Genomic DNA, 14,148 nt, shown 5'->3' with positions numbered 1-14,148 from the left:
ACAATTGACATTAACAACTGACATATGTTGATGAGCTTGTGGAGAAAAGGGAACCCTCAATTCACTGCTGGTGGGAATGAAACTGGTACTGCCACTATGGAAAACAGAATGGAGCGTCCTCAAAACTTAAGGATAGCGTTATCATATGACCCAGCAACCCCTCTTTGAGGATCTACCTGAAAAATTTGAAAACATTTATTTCTAAAGATACATGCACCCCTACGTTCTCTGTAGCATAACCCACAGAGGCTAAGACAAGGAAAACAACCAAAGTGTCCTTCCATAGATAATTAGATAAAGAAGGTGTGGTACATACGTACTATGGAATAAAGCCTTTATATTTACATATGTATTTTACAATTTGTATTTGTCAATTTCTTCAAAACAAACTTTTAGGATTTTCATTGGGATTGTATTTAATATCGATGTTAATTGAGAGAAAATGAACATCATTAACAATATTGTGTCATCCACTCTATGAACATAATGTATCTCTTCAGTCATTTTAGGTCTTCATTAATTTCTTTCAGTGATGTTTTCTAATTTTCAGTATAGAAGACTTACACATCTTTCAGCAGATTTGCTCCAAGGTGTCTAATTTTTAAAAAATCATTGCAAATAGAATTTTAAATAATTCCATTTCCAATTGTTTGTTCCTAGGAAAATTATTATTTTTTTTATCCTCACCTAAGGACATTTTTGCATTTATCTTCAGATAGAGTGGGAGGGAGAGAAGGGGGAAGAGAGAGAGAGAGAGAGAGATGTCGACGTCAGAGAGACACGTCGACGTCAGAGAGACACGTCGACTGGTTGCCACCCACATGACCCCAACCAGGGCCGGGGACAAACTACAACCGAACGTGCCCTTAGAGGAACCAAACCCAGGTCCCTCTGGTCTGCGGGCTGACACTCTAACCGCTGAGCCAAACTGGCCAGGGCCCTGGAAAAATTCTTAATAGCAATCATGCTAAACAATGTGTAATTTCTGTTTAATTCTTTTTAAGATTGGAACTCAATCTATAGGGGGACTATCTGAATCTCATTCTAAGCCACTTACTTTTTTCTTAACCAAGGTAATTAATTTCTGATGAGTGATATAAAACGAACACAAATTTTATTCATCTACACCCTATACTCACGAAGGCATAGCAAACAATTTGGTTAGGGTAAATTCTATACTTACTCGTAAGACTATACCACTAAACACAATCTATAATATACAAAACAGACAAGCATTATTATCCAGTGATTCTTAGAAAAATAATTTTACTACTTAGCAGTAAAAGTTGTTTGTGGGGTGGGGGTTTATTAAAGACTTTCATTGGGTTTCTAATGCTGCTCTAAATGGCTAAGGATCAGCCACAGGTACTAGCATATCCATCCTAGTGATACTAAAATATATTTTTGAAGGCTCATGAGGCTACCCTGTGGTTGAGAATGTACCAAATTTATTAAAGTGTTTATTCAAAATTCTTTAAAGTTTGTCGTTCTTTTTTTTAAAGTGAGTCTTTAAAATAAATGTAAAAAGAAGGACAAATTTGTTTTTATTAAGCTTTTTAAAAAAGGAATTTAACTGTATAATCCTTAAAAGAAATAAAGTCTCTCAAAATGAGATGCAATGACACAACTGCAGTCAGTCGACTGTGACATGGACCCATGTGCACAGACCCATGACCGAGGCGAGAGGAGCAGGGAGGGGTCAGAGAGCAGTGAGGTAAAGAAGGTCCTGAATCTCTACCTCCGTCTTCACAGTCCTCGGGGGCTTTGGCTTTCTTACAAAGACGAGGATCCAACCAGGTGGTCGTTTTGGTATTATGGCTGTAGAAGAAAGATTTCGATTAGAAACAGTAAAATAAAGATGGAAAAAATATATCAGAAGCAAAGGTTAAAAGTGACTAAAAGGTACATGATGTTAGAATATTCATCTCCTACAGGCTCCGTTTTCTACCTCTGACTCAATAATCCTACTGTTCTCAGTCTGTGATTGCAAAACTGCCATAAAGGAAAGGTAATTCTAGAGGCACTAATTTGAGAATGGAGATTCTAAAGAAGGGATAAGACGCCAAGTACAGAATAACACACTTATCGAAGCGATTACAACATTTCAGAGCGTCAGCTACAGCCTGTGCTGTGTGCCACCCAGCAGAAGGGGCTGTGCTGAAAACCTGGTGTGCTTGTGGGCTGGATTTCTTCCTCCTTCCCTTCAAAAATCACTGCATTTCTTGAGTCCCTGTGATGTGTGGACACTGCTGGGGGCTGAGAATATAGAGGTGAACAATCAGACAGGCCTCTGCACTCATGGGGCTAATAAAATAATGTAGAGTGATATAAAATTAAAAGCTTACAGTATCCATTTCTGCAACATGCAAGTAAAAATGATGGGTATAATTACACTCAACTCCACAAAACTAAGTGTTCATCAGTAGGGAACATATACTTAGGAGGGGAAAAAAAGGTGGAACAAAAAGATCGCCCCGCCCCCGTGTATGAAGTAGGCGGCAGGTGCTTTCAGAGGGCAGTGCCTGTTTCAGTTCATCAAAGGTCGCCGTTGGTTCACTTCAGACCTGGTCACCGGCAGTAGATACTAACACTAAGATAAAACTATCACACTGCTGGGCAGACAAACAATGCTACAGGTAATCTGAAATAGAAGGACAGTAAAAGAAAAAAAATAACTGAAGAAAATACATAGGAAGGCAACAAAGTGTAAAGTACAGTTACTGTAGAACAGTGTGAGGACAGCAATGTGAACAAGCTCTCTTTTCATGGCGCCTCCATCATGCGATCAACTCACTAAGCTCGACACTGGCCACTCTTAGGAAATGGAGTCAACGGTTCCAGGGACTCGTCGTATCACCCACACCTTTCTAACCCCAGCGACTTGCAGAGCTACCTGCTGCCTACGCAGCCCCTTCCTGCACGGCCCAGGGCTGACTCGAGACTAGAAACTCTTTGTGTGCTGAATATGGATAATCTAAGTAAGAAAAACTGGGATTCTTTCTAGAAAGTCTGTTACCAAGTCTGTCAGAGACAATTTCCCCAAACTAAAACTGGTTGAATCAATTTGAGCAAAATGAAAAGGCTTAGGACTCCACAGAGGCCTAGCAGCATGCAGACTGGTTTAAAACGGGAATCATGGACATATCTTACAAAACCAAATTCCAAACTACTACTTTAGAAAAGCTTAATTTTGGATTCAATGATCCAAATTTGTTTACTGCTAAATTAGCAGATGTAGACAATCCACTAGGATTTTACTCAGTATTTCTCAAGGGAAAGAAATGCCCATAGAGGATATACCCAAAACATAATAGCTAAAGACTGTACACCAGTATTACTTACTTACAGATGCATGATGTAACGACAGTTACCAGGGACCAGCGCACTAGCTGTAGCCAACAGGAAAGCTTAACCTAATAGCAAATAATATTAAACTCTAGCCTGAATATTAACTCCTTATCAGACGATGGTTTGCAAATATTTTCTCCGACTCCCTAGGCTGCTTTTCCACTCTGTGGACTGCTTCTCTTTGCTGCGCAGAGGTTTTAAGTCTCATGTGGTCCCTTTCCTATGCTTTTGGTGTCATTCCCAAGTAGTCCTTGCCAAATTCAATGTCATAAAGCTTTCCCCGTTTTCTTCTAGAAGTTTTATAATATCAGATCTCACATGTAGGCCTTCAGTCCACTTTAATAATGTTCACCTATAAAGACATATCTTATATAAATTCCCCACCCCCATAATTTACTAACTCACCCATTTGCAGAGTGAGGTCCTGTCAGATTCAACATCTAATAATCTATTTCTGAAGACATTCTAGCTACTTTCTGTGACTCTACATCTTACTGGGAGGGTTAGTTCCAAAGTCGGCATGAAAGTCAAAAGTCTAAATAACCCTAGAAAAAAACCTCAAATTGTCCCCAGAGAAGAATATACCAGATTTTGTCTGTTGTGTATAATCCTGGTCATTAATGTTTATAAAAATGTATAACAAAATAAATAATTTACCATATATGGTAAAAAGAATACCATGCACACAGAAATCTGTCTTTTAAACACTAGAATCTCATTTGGTATAGCAAGATGTTCATTCCATGTGAAGGATACGGAATTTGGGACCAATGGAGGAAACACATCAAATCTCCCTCCCCCAATTCATGTCTGAGAATATGTTCTTTTGAGTGTGTTATCCAGCCCTCAGTACTTTAATCATTATGTTCTGTAACTCCACTACATCAATACTCTACCTGTGGGTAAATTAGTTTAAAGATGAGAATTACAGCTGCATGAGAACATAAAAATACTTATAATAAAACTTCTAATAAATTATTTAAACAATATCCTCAGGTGTAAGCAATATAAAATTTTAGGTTGACTGAATACATATGGTATTCTATAGCTCTGTAAATATAAGCATATTAATAGTGCTTTTCCATAAAATAGTTTGGTTTTTGTATGAATTTATATTATACCAATTCCTCTGAGGACCAGTGATTTTTCCCCCTCCTATACTAGTTGACTATACTGCCTGAAAACATCAAACCCAAACACTAGAACTGAAAATATTTAGCTCAGATAAGAAATACGCCCCACTCATATGATGATTCCTGAAATGATATTAACTGGCACAATATACCCAATATAAAACAAAAACAAAACTCTCTTTATTCCTTATATGTTTCATTATTAGCGATAAATTTGTTTTTAATCCTGTTTTATAAAATGGGAAGTCAAATACACTATTCCTTTACCTAAGTCAAATAAAAACAAAAGACCACCCAGGGAGAAAGTGAGATAAGAATCTACAATGTGGATGTAAATTTGTATTTTTAAAGAAAGAACAGGGGCATGAAGCCTCGAGAGAGGAGGTTACACATCCTTCAGAGCAGCCTGAGGGGAGGGCTCGTCAGGAGAGACCAGACACTTGCTTACTCTATGAAGTAGATCATCCCCGTGTCTGTGTAGGCCATTTCCCAGTTTCTGGGCAGTGGTTCCAGATTCTCGTCTCTCATCATATAATTTCTGAAGTCCATGGAGCTATTGGTTTGGTTGTAACTCGGGACGGTCTTCATCCAGTCGGATGACTCAGAATGCCTCTCTCTGCTTTCTATTCAAAACAAACAGTAGGAGAAGTCGGTAAACTATACTTTCTTCGGAACAGCCCTCTTCGTTTCTAACAAAATGCCAAATAGTTATCACAAATTTCCTTGTCTTTTGTGTCCACATTCTGCTATAGTTTTTGAAAAAACATAAACACACTGGACTTTTGCCATTTGCTAAGTGACAATAACCCTGCACAGCACCTCGGGCGCTGGTCTGGGAAAGAAGCAAAAAGCAACCTTGGAATCAGTTCCGTATACACTGTACAGACACCAACCAACAGAACACCAGCAGCTGCAGCAGCCCTCACACAGCCCCATTATGCGTCAGGCTCTATTTTAAGCTCTTTACATATATTAACTCATAAATCACTCCATCCCGTGAGCATATATTACTATGCTCATTTCATAGATGAGGAAACTAAGGCATGGTGAGGTTAAGTTAATTTAGTCACAAAGCTAATAAACAGCATAGCCAGAATTCCAGTCCGAGTGGTCTGTGCCCTTAACTGTAACACCAAGTGGCCTTGTACCCATTTAACACAGACCTTTAAAGTAACACTAATTTTTTAGCCCTGGCCGGTTTGGCTCAGTGGTTAGAGCGTCAGCCTGCGGTCCGGAGAGACCTGGGTTTGGTTCCCGCTAAGGGCACGTACCTCAGTTGCAGTTTGTCCCTGGCCCTGTTTGGGTCGTGTGGGTGGCAACCACTCGATGTGTCCCTTTCACATTGATATTTCTCTCTCTCTCTCTCCCTCCCACTCTATCTGAACAAAATATTGAAAAATGTCCTCGGGTGAGGATAAAAAAAAAAAAAAAAAAATTAAAGTAACACTAATTTTTTAAAGTTACACTCAAAAGACTTTCTGTTGTTAAATTTAATTCTCTGCTGGTGATATTAAAATCCTTTTAGAGTTCCAAAGTCCATGAGGTAGGGAAGATTGAGCTAAAATTGGGTTACTGTCCAGGGAGTGCACAATTCATGCACTTGAAACTTGTTTCTGGAACTTAAAAGACAGCACAACTATAATAACTCCAAACTGTAGTCAGTGCCTCAGAGTCAGAGACTCTTGGAGGAGGCCTCAGACATCACTGCACAGCGTTCCTTATCCTTACAGTATCTCTGTCCATGCATTCTTTACCTAACCAGGCACTGGGATTTTTCAATCCCACCACGTCCCCCGCCCCCACTCCTCACCCCCATCCACGCCCTGCCGTGCCCTCCTTGCCCTACCGACCCAAGAACATATACGTTCCCACACTGGACACATTCATGGTCTCCAATCTCAGCCTTAAACATTTAAAAATGTTAACAGACTTAATTTTGTGGGTCAGCAAAGCTGACATCAATGTCAAAGGCTCTACAATATGATGATTTCCTTTAATAACCCCTAAAGCATGAGATGTGAATTCACCTAAACCTTTTTAGCCCTGTTTTCACCCAAATATACTGGGGTAAAATATTAAACATCAAACACATAATGTGGCACAACTATGTGAGACGTTAGGACTATGGCACAGGACTCACACTCTGGAAAGGGATGCAAACAATGAACGCATTAAAACAATCAACACAGCCCTGGCCGGTTTGGCTCAGCGGTTAGGGCATCAGCCTGCGGTCCAGAGAGACCCAGGTTCGGTTCCCATTAAGGGCATGTATCTCGGTTGCAGTTTGTCCCCGGCCCTGGTTGGGTTGTGTGGGTGGCAACCACTCGATGTGTCCCTTTCACGTCGATGTTTCTCTCTCTCTCTCTCTCTCTTCCTCTCTCTCCCTCCCACTTTATCTGAACAAAAAACAAAAAAAAAGTCCTCAGGTGAGGATAAATAAATAATAAAATAAAGTAAAACAATCAACACAGTATACATGGCAAATTTTAATCAGGATGCTCTGGGCACATAATATGGTAATAGGTTCTGCAAATTTGGGGATGTGACCAAATTAATTCATTTATTGGGTACCAATAACATACACTTTTCAGTTCCTGCTACATGCAGGCACTGTTTATGGTGCAAGGGATAGATATAACAATGAACAAAGCAAGCAAACATCCTAACCCTCAATAAGCTTATATTGTAGTGTTTTAAGTGGAATTATTATAATACATAGCACTGAAATTAGTTCTACTGGGATTCTGTGGTTTCCTCCTCATACTCACTTAGAAATATTCTCAATTAATAGTGTAAGTCTCCTAGGCAAATCACCACAGTCTTAGGGGTACTCAAAAGGAGAAGATTCTACACTAGTAAATTTCTGTTGGCTGTGCATTTAATGAAAAATATGAGACTCAAACTCGGAAATTTTCTTTGAGTGATTCTAAATTTAAACTCAAAGTACTACTAACAAACTTTTCAAATAATGTTGACTAGCATATTTCCAAAGTTCTGTATTTTGTTTTGGTTGAAAGCTGTATCCTTTTTTTTTTAATCTTCACCCAAGGACATTTTTTCATTTTTTGTTCAGATAGAGTGGGAGGGAGAGAGAGGACGAAAGAGAGAGAGAGAAAGAGAGAGAGAGGGAGAGGAACATGGACGTGAAAGGGACACATCAAGTGGTTGCCTTCCGCACGACCCAACTAGGGCCAGGGACAAACTGCAACCGAGGTATGTGCCCTCAGCGGGAACCGAACCCAGGTCTCTCTGGACCACAGGCTGACGCTCTAACCACTGAGCCAAACCGGCCAGGGCAGACAGCTGTATCTTCCTTTTTTTTTTTTTAATCCTCACCTGAGGATATTTTCCCCTTGATTTTCAGATAGAGTGGGAGGAAGGGAGGGAGAGAGAAACATCGATGTGAGGGAGACACGTCACATAGGATGGTTGCATCCTGCACAACACCAACCAGTGCCGGATCAAACCACAACAGAGGTACGTGCCCTTGACCAGAATCGAACCTGAGACTCTTTGGTCCGCGGGCCAATGCTCTAACTGCTGAGCCAAACTGGCCAGGGCTGAAGCCTGTATCTTAAAACATCTATATTTTGTTCATATCCTGTAAAGTAGGGCTTAGGCCAACAAGATTTCCATATTCCATCAGAAATGAATCTCAAATCTTTTAAGCAGTAGGGTAATGTCATATTATTACTAGTGATAGCTTATTACTGATTTATTAAGATGACCACTTGGGGGAACTCACTTCAGCTTACAAAATGATCGACAGAGATACCCTTTGTTCCACACAAAACCTTTAGAAAAAATACTGGAATCCTATCCCTCAGTCTGCATGTGCTGTGGAAAAATTCTACCACTTCCACTGCAGTGTCATGTTCAAGTCAACCTGGGAGATCACTTAGACGTTGTTCGTCTATTTACGAACCTGCATTTCCAGTGCCATTAACAGCTTCCTTGTCCTCATCTTCTTCCTCTTCAGGAAGAGAGCTGTCCATCCTTTCCATCTTGCTGACAGATGTCGTGCGTTTTCTTTGGGATTCTGTGTCAAACTCATTATCAAAGAGGACCTGGTCCACAGGATCGGGCTGGAAAGGGCTGGGTTCTGCTGGAGGCTTGGGAGTTCCATAGAAGTTTCCTGAAGAACAAAGTAACAGCAGCTGGAAACACTAATGTTGAATTGAGAGTCAGAACAATAGGACCAGTGTACGTCTCTGCCCTGTTATTTTATACTGACATTTTTGAATAACCACCACTGGCCAAAAGGAGGCCAAAACACTTGTTGGAAGAAGAGGAGGAGGTAGAAAGAGCAAAAATAACTAATTTTTTAAGTGCCCTTCACCATATAATGCCAGGAAGTTGACTGTGTGTGTACAGGTTATTTATTCTAACAGGGCTTGCTTTTCTGCATGGGTTCTCGAGAAGGGCCTGATGTGTGAATTTGAAGGCATCAATGCTCTTGGGTAAGACTCACTGGCATAAAAGTGGGAGTAAAGGAGAAGAAAACTAACTCAAGTAATTTTGTTCTCATGTACAACATAATAAACTATTCTGGCAAAATGAGGAAGTATGTGGGCAAAGGATAAAGTTAAGAACTAACCAGTCTGTGTTGAAATGTAGGCTGTTTGTCAAAGTAATTTTTTTAAGTTTTCCTCTGATTCTAATTATATCATTTTATCTGACAATTTGTTGAACAAATAGAGACATTATTAGCATAATTCAATATTGGCTTACTCTCAGGAATGCAAGAAATACTTTAATATGTTAAGACTTGAGGATCAGTAATTTTCGCAGTAAAAATAAATGTTCCAGAGTAGAATGAAAACAATTGAATATCTTCTCAGTTTGTCATGTAGCTCTCATTAGGCAGCCAAATATAATGGGAAAGGGCTCAACAGATCTGGCTACATTAAGTTTGTGGCTCCTGCTAGTTTTTGACCTTGTTTATCAATCACTATGCTAATGTTATAGGAAGATATATATATGATTATGGAGTAAAAGACTCATGACCTTGTTTTATTTTTTAAATCACATCTTTCTAATTGAATTCCTTGGTTCCTAAGGAGGTAATTAAGATGCTCATTCCCATAAGGTAAATTAATGGGGCATATAATGGATTATTTTTCCTAGATGAAAAAAGCATGGATTGTTGATCATAACACTGAGGCAAATCTACAAATGACATAGTTTGCCTTAGCTGGAGCATGCTGGAGGGGAAAAGCGTTAAGAGGAATTCTTTGGAAATTTGACTTTAGGTGGTATACACTAAATACTCCAGACAATACAGTGAAATTAAAATAAACAGCTTTTCAACTGCATCTCTTCTCTACCCCACTCCACCACTCCCTCGGTTTCAAATCGGGGTTTGAAATAGTTACTCCTGTCATACAGATGGATGCCAAGATTCATCTGAAAACAGACTAATGGGATCTCGGCAAACTTTCTGACCCGGAAGTAAAGCAAGGAACTGATGAAAAAGCCAGTTCACATGTCTCTGGGGCAAAGGGAGAGAAACGCTCCCAAACGGGGTCTGGCTGGGGAAGAGGGTGCTCTGGGACCTCCTGCATTTAGTCCAATCGCCACACTGCCGTGGAACCTGGACGTACCACACCCAAAAAGCCCACTTTCCTAAGGATGGTAGTTTACCTAGAAACATATTTTAGTGTGTATTCTTAGTAATTATTACCTGGCTCGAGGAAGTTTAATTTTTTTCTAGGGTGAAAACTAGAAAAATTCAGTATGTTATGATTATTATCCATGATCAATGATAAGATTTTAGAACTTGATAATAAATTCTGGCAGTTTTCTTGTTTTACAAAAAAATTGGTATTAATAATAAGGATGCTTATAACTAAATTGGATCTGTTTTTCTTGAGTTGTTGGTAAAAACCAAAATCGCAGATTACAGCAAGGTATACAATTATAAAGTTGGGACCCTGGCTTTAGTTATTGACAGAAATATGTTTTCATCCTTTTGAAATTGTGTTGGAGATTTTTCTTTTTCTCTTTTTCAGAAAAGCTGAAAGTGTTTTTACTTTCACAATGGAACTATTAGCTAATTTAAACATGTGTAACTCACAGACAATAGTGTTACAGGAGTACTAGAAACCCCCGCATATATTTATTTACAAATCCTCCAGATAGTAACTTGCCAGATTCTTTCAGGTCTCCCCTTGTTTTCCCTCTAAGGATATACATATATGGTCACATACGCTATTCAAGCCCTAACTTCCTGTCTCTGTCCTTCCCACTCTCCGAGTTTTCTTGAAGTCAGCACGTGTCATTTCCCTGAATCTGCGCCCATCGAGGACATATGTATATGCACACAAAAGTATAAACACCACTGTCCATAAAAGCTTTGTAAAGCGTCCTTGTAACATTTCCTATTTTTTTTAAGCAGTTTACTGTGTGCATCCTTTTGCAACTTTCCTATTGTACAATTATATTTCTAAGACTCTTGTTGACACGTAGCTTCTAGTTCATTTAACTGCTGTAGAACAGTCCATTTTTATGAACAAATTAAAATGTATTTTATTCACCCCCCTATTAGAAGATAGGTGTCTGCATCCTCTCACTGCCTCCTACAGTGCGACAGGGACTCTGCTGGCGCCGTCTGCACACGCGAATACACAGGCTTCTCGAGAGTCGGCATCGCTGCGCCCGAGTCACGCGCATCTTTGAATTTACTAGCTGTTGCCAAGATGCTCTCCAAAGGGATTGTATCATTTCCTACTCTCGCCAGCTGTGTTTGGGAGCTTCCATCTCCCTCAATGATCAGACTTGAAGAATTCTGTCAATGTGTTGGGCGTGAAATGATGTATGACTGTTATTTCAATTTGCATTTCCTTTGAATGGAGCACATGGTAATCGATAACATGTAATATGCCACTTTGTCATATAGCTAACACGTTCTTATACTTAACAGAAGAAAATGTAGAATATCTGTGATCTAAGGGTACAGAAGGACTTCTTAGACAAAACTTCCAAAGTATAAATCATAAGGAAAACAGTGATAAATCTGATAAATGAAAATTTAGGATTTCTGTTTACTGAAGAAACACAGGAAAGGTTATTAGGTGAAAAAATGGGAGAAAATATCCATATCCAATAAGGGATTAATATCTAAATACCTTAGAAATGTCTGTTAACTGATGTGATTGAGAGCTCATTAAAAAAAAAAAAAAAAGACAATTTGCAGAAGTCCAAAAAACTAACAAGCACTTGAAAAGACGCTCCAACTGGCTTTCGGAGAAACTGAAGTTTCACGCGATCCTATCCTACAGCCGTCAGACCCCACAGTTGTAAAGGGCGATGCTTCCAGGAGCTGCTGAGGCTGCGGAGCCAGGACTGCAGCTCCACGGGAACCAAACCCTCGTGTACTGCTGGCGGGAATGGAGACCGCAGAGCCACCCCGCCCGGAACCGCTTCATCAGATAGGTCTATAACAGGTGTTGAACCCAGCAATTCTGCTCTCGGGGATGCATTCCACAGACATTCTCACACAGGCCCACGAGAAAACATGCAACAATGTTTGCTGCAGCTTCATCGGTGGGGATGGGGCGCCGGAGGCAACGTGGAAATGCAGTGGACTCACAATCAAGTGCTGTGCGGCAGTTAAAAAGCAATGAGTTACATGCAAAGAGAGCATAGCAACATGGATGAATCTTAAAACATAGAAATATGCCGTGGCCGGTTTTGCTCAATGGTTAGAGCATTGGCCCAAGGACTGACAGAGGGGTTGTGGGTTTGATTCCCAGTCAAGGGCATTTGCCTGGGTTGCAGATTTAATCCCTGGCCCCGACTGGGGTAGTGCAGGAGGCAGCCAATCAATGAGTCTCTCTCACATCGATGTCTCTCTCTCCATCCGCCCCCCTCCCTTCCACTGTATTTTTAAAACATATATGAAAAAAAATCCTTGGGTGAGGATTAACAACAACAATAAAATAATAATAATAAAAACAGAAATAAGTGAAAACAGTTAAAACTGAATGAGAACAGAGTCCAGGTGTAAATAATAAATATATCACACAAGACAAGAACACATACAAAGAAAACATACATATTAAACACATCGCAGTGGCTGCCTATAAAAGGGAGGTGAAGGAGAGTAGGTCATCTGCATAAAATACGAAATAAGTAGCTGCCGTTTCCTCTGAGAAGTCTTCACTGGCCACCTTATCTAAATAAGACATTCCTATTATTTTATTTAAATCCCTTGTTTTTGTTTCCTTTATAACATCTCAATGTATAGTTATTTTGTTTGTTCTGACTGGCTTCCCCACTAAGATACAGGATTTATTACCATTCACCACAGTCCCTCCAGTCCCTCCGATAATGCTTGCTCGGCACATAGACGGGAGTTAAAAAATGGGTTGAATGGATAAAAAAAGGATCGAATGGATCAATTTGTTGGAGCCAAGTTCAGAAAGGGTAGTTGGGTCAAACCTAGCAGGCAGAGGAAAGCACTGAAGATTCTGAAGAGGGAGAGATGGGCCCAGAACTGTGTCTGAGGAGTGTCAGCAAGGGGGCCACGGCAGGTGGCGTGACGGAGGGGAGGAACGGAAACCCACACGAACTCAACAGCCCAGACAGGGGCCAGTGCAGGGGGCCTGCCCTGAGGCAAAGCGAGGAGAAAGGCACCCAGGAAGCTGCCACAGAGGGAGGAATGACTAGATTTGGTAATAGAATAGATGGGAACTGTGAGAAAAAGGAAGTAAATGATGCTATGAACTCATGGTGTCGCTAAAGAGAGAAATGATGAAGCATGGATCTTTTGGGCTGAACACAAACACATATTTGAATATGTTGCAATCAAGGTGAGATATTTATTAAACATCATCTCTGAGCATTGAAGATAATATTGCATAAGAAAAACATGATGGCCCTGGCCAGTGTGGTTCAATTGGTTGCGCATCGTCCTGTGCACTGAAAGGTCGCTTGTTCAATTCCCAGTCAGGGCACATGCCCAGGTTGTGGGTTCGATCCTGTCAGGGTGCATACAGGAGGCGACTGATTGATGTTTCCCTGTCACATGGATGTTTCTCTCTCTCTCTCTTTCCCCCTTCCTCTAAATCAATTAAAAAAATAAAAAGACGCGATGTCTTCCTTCCCTGAGCCTATAAAAAAGGCAGTTCTAGCTGCATGACAAAGCAATGATGGAACAGCATAGCGTGTTATGGGAGCTTGCCCGTGAAGAGTGTTACATAAGGGAAAAAGGACCTAACGTAGAGTCATTTAAAAATTGAAATTGACCTTAAATCTGTACTTCCTAGAATCAAATGGGTAGAGAAAAGAGATATGAAAAGAAAATGAATTATTCTGTTTCTGTTGTTTTTCCTCTCCAATCTATATTCTCTTTTCTCCAAGCCAGCCAAGGTATAAATAGATTTTTTAAAAGTGTACAGTAATTGAATTCTCAATCACAAATAGAAAGGAAACTACAAACACTTGCTAAGTTCAGAAGACAAATGTAAATTACTATGAAATATGCAAGCAAGCTAATTTGAATAATTTTTGTATATTATCCATAATTGACTTCATAATATGATGAAATGCTCTTGCTTACTGTATAATCCCATTTTAACTAGTAAATTATAATTACGCTAGTTAAAAGAAAAATTTCCCCAAAACCGACAGAAAAAACTTATTTATAAAATGGTATTTTACGGAT

General features: G+C 39.9%; 1 protein-coding gene across 3 annotated transcripts in view; it reads right to left on the bottom strand.

Annotated features, from left to right (window-relative positions):
* Positions 1-14,148, bottom strand: part of MAGI3 (membrane associated guanylate kinase, WW and PDZ domain containing 3) — a 204,757-nt gene that overhangs the window by 52,273 nt on the left and 138,336 nt on the right. For all 3 annotated transcript variants that reach the window (XM_036272469.1, XM_036272470.1, XM_036272471.1), the window contains exons 4-6: positions 8,407-8,616; positions 4,930-5,104; positions 1,739-1,818 (exon numbers count right to left, since the gene is read on the bottom strand). In XM_036272469.1, the coding sequence (XP_036128362.1) occupies positions 1,739-1,818; positions 4,930-5,104; positions 8,407-8,616 (465 nt within the window). The remainder of the gene's footprint in view (positions 1-1,738; positions 1,819-4,929; positions 5,105-8,406; positions 8,617-14,148) is intronic.

This window comes from Molossus molossus, unplaced genomic scaffold (genome assembly GCF_014108415.1).
Source record: "Molossus molossus isolate mMolMol1 unplaced genomic scaffold, mMolMol1.p scaffold_m16_p_20, whole genome shotgun sequence".
NCBI lineage: Eukaryota > Metazoa > Chordata > Mammalia > Chiroptera > Molossidae > Molossus > Molossus molossus.
This window is presented reverse-complemented; position numbering and strand designations above follow the sequence as displayed.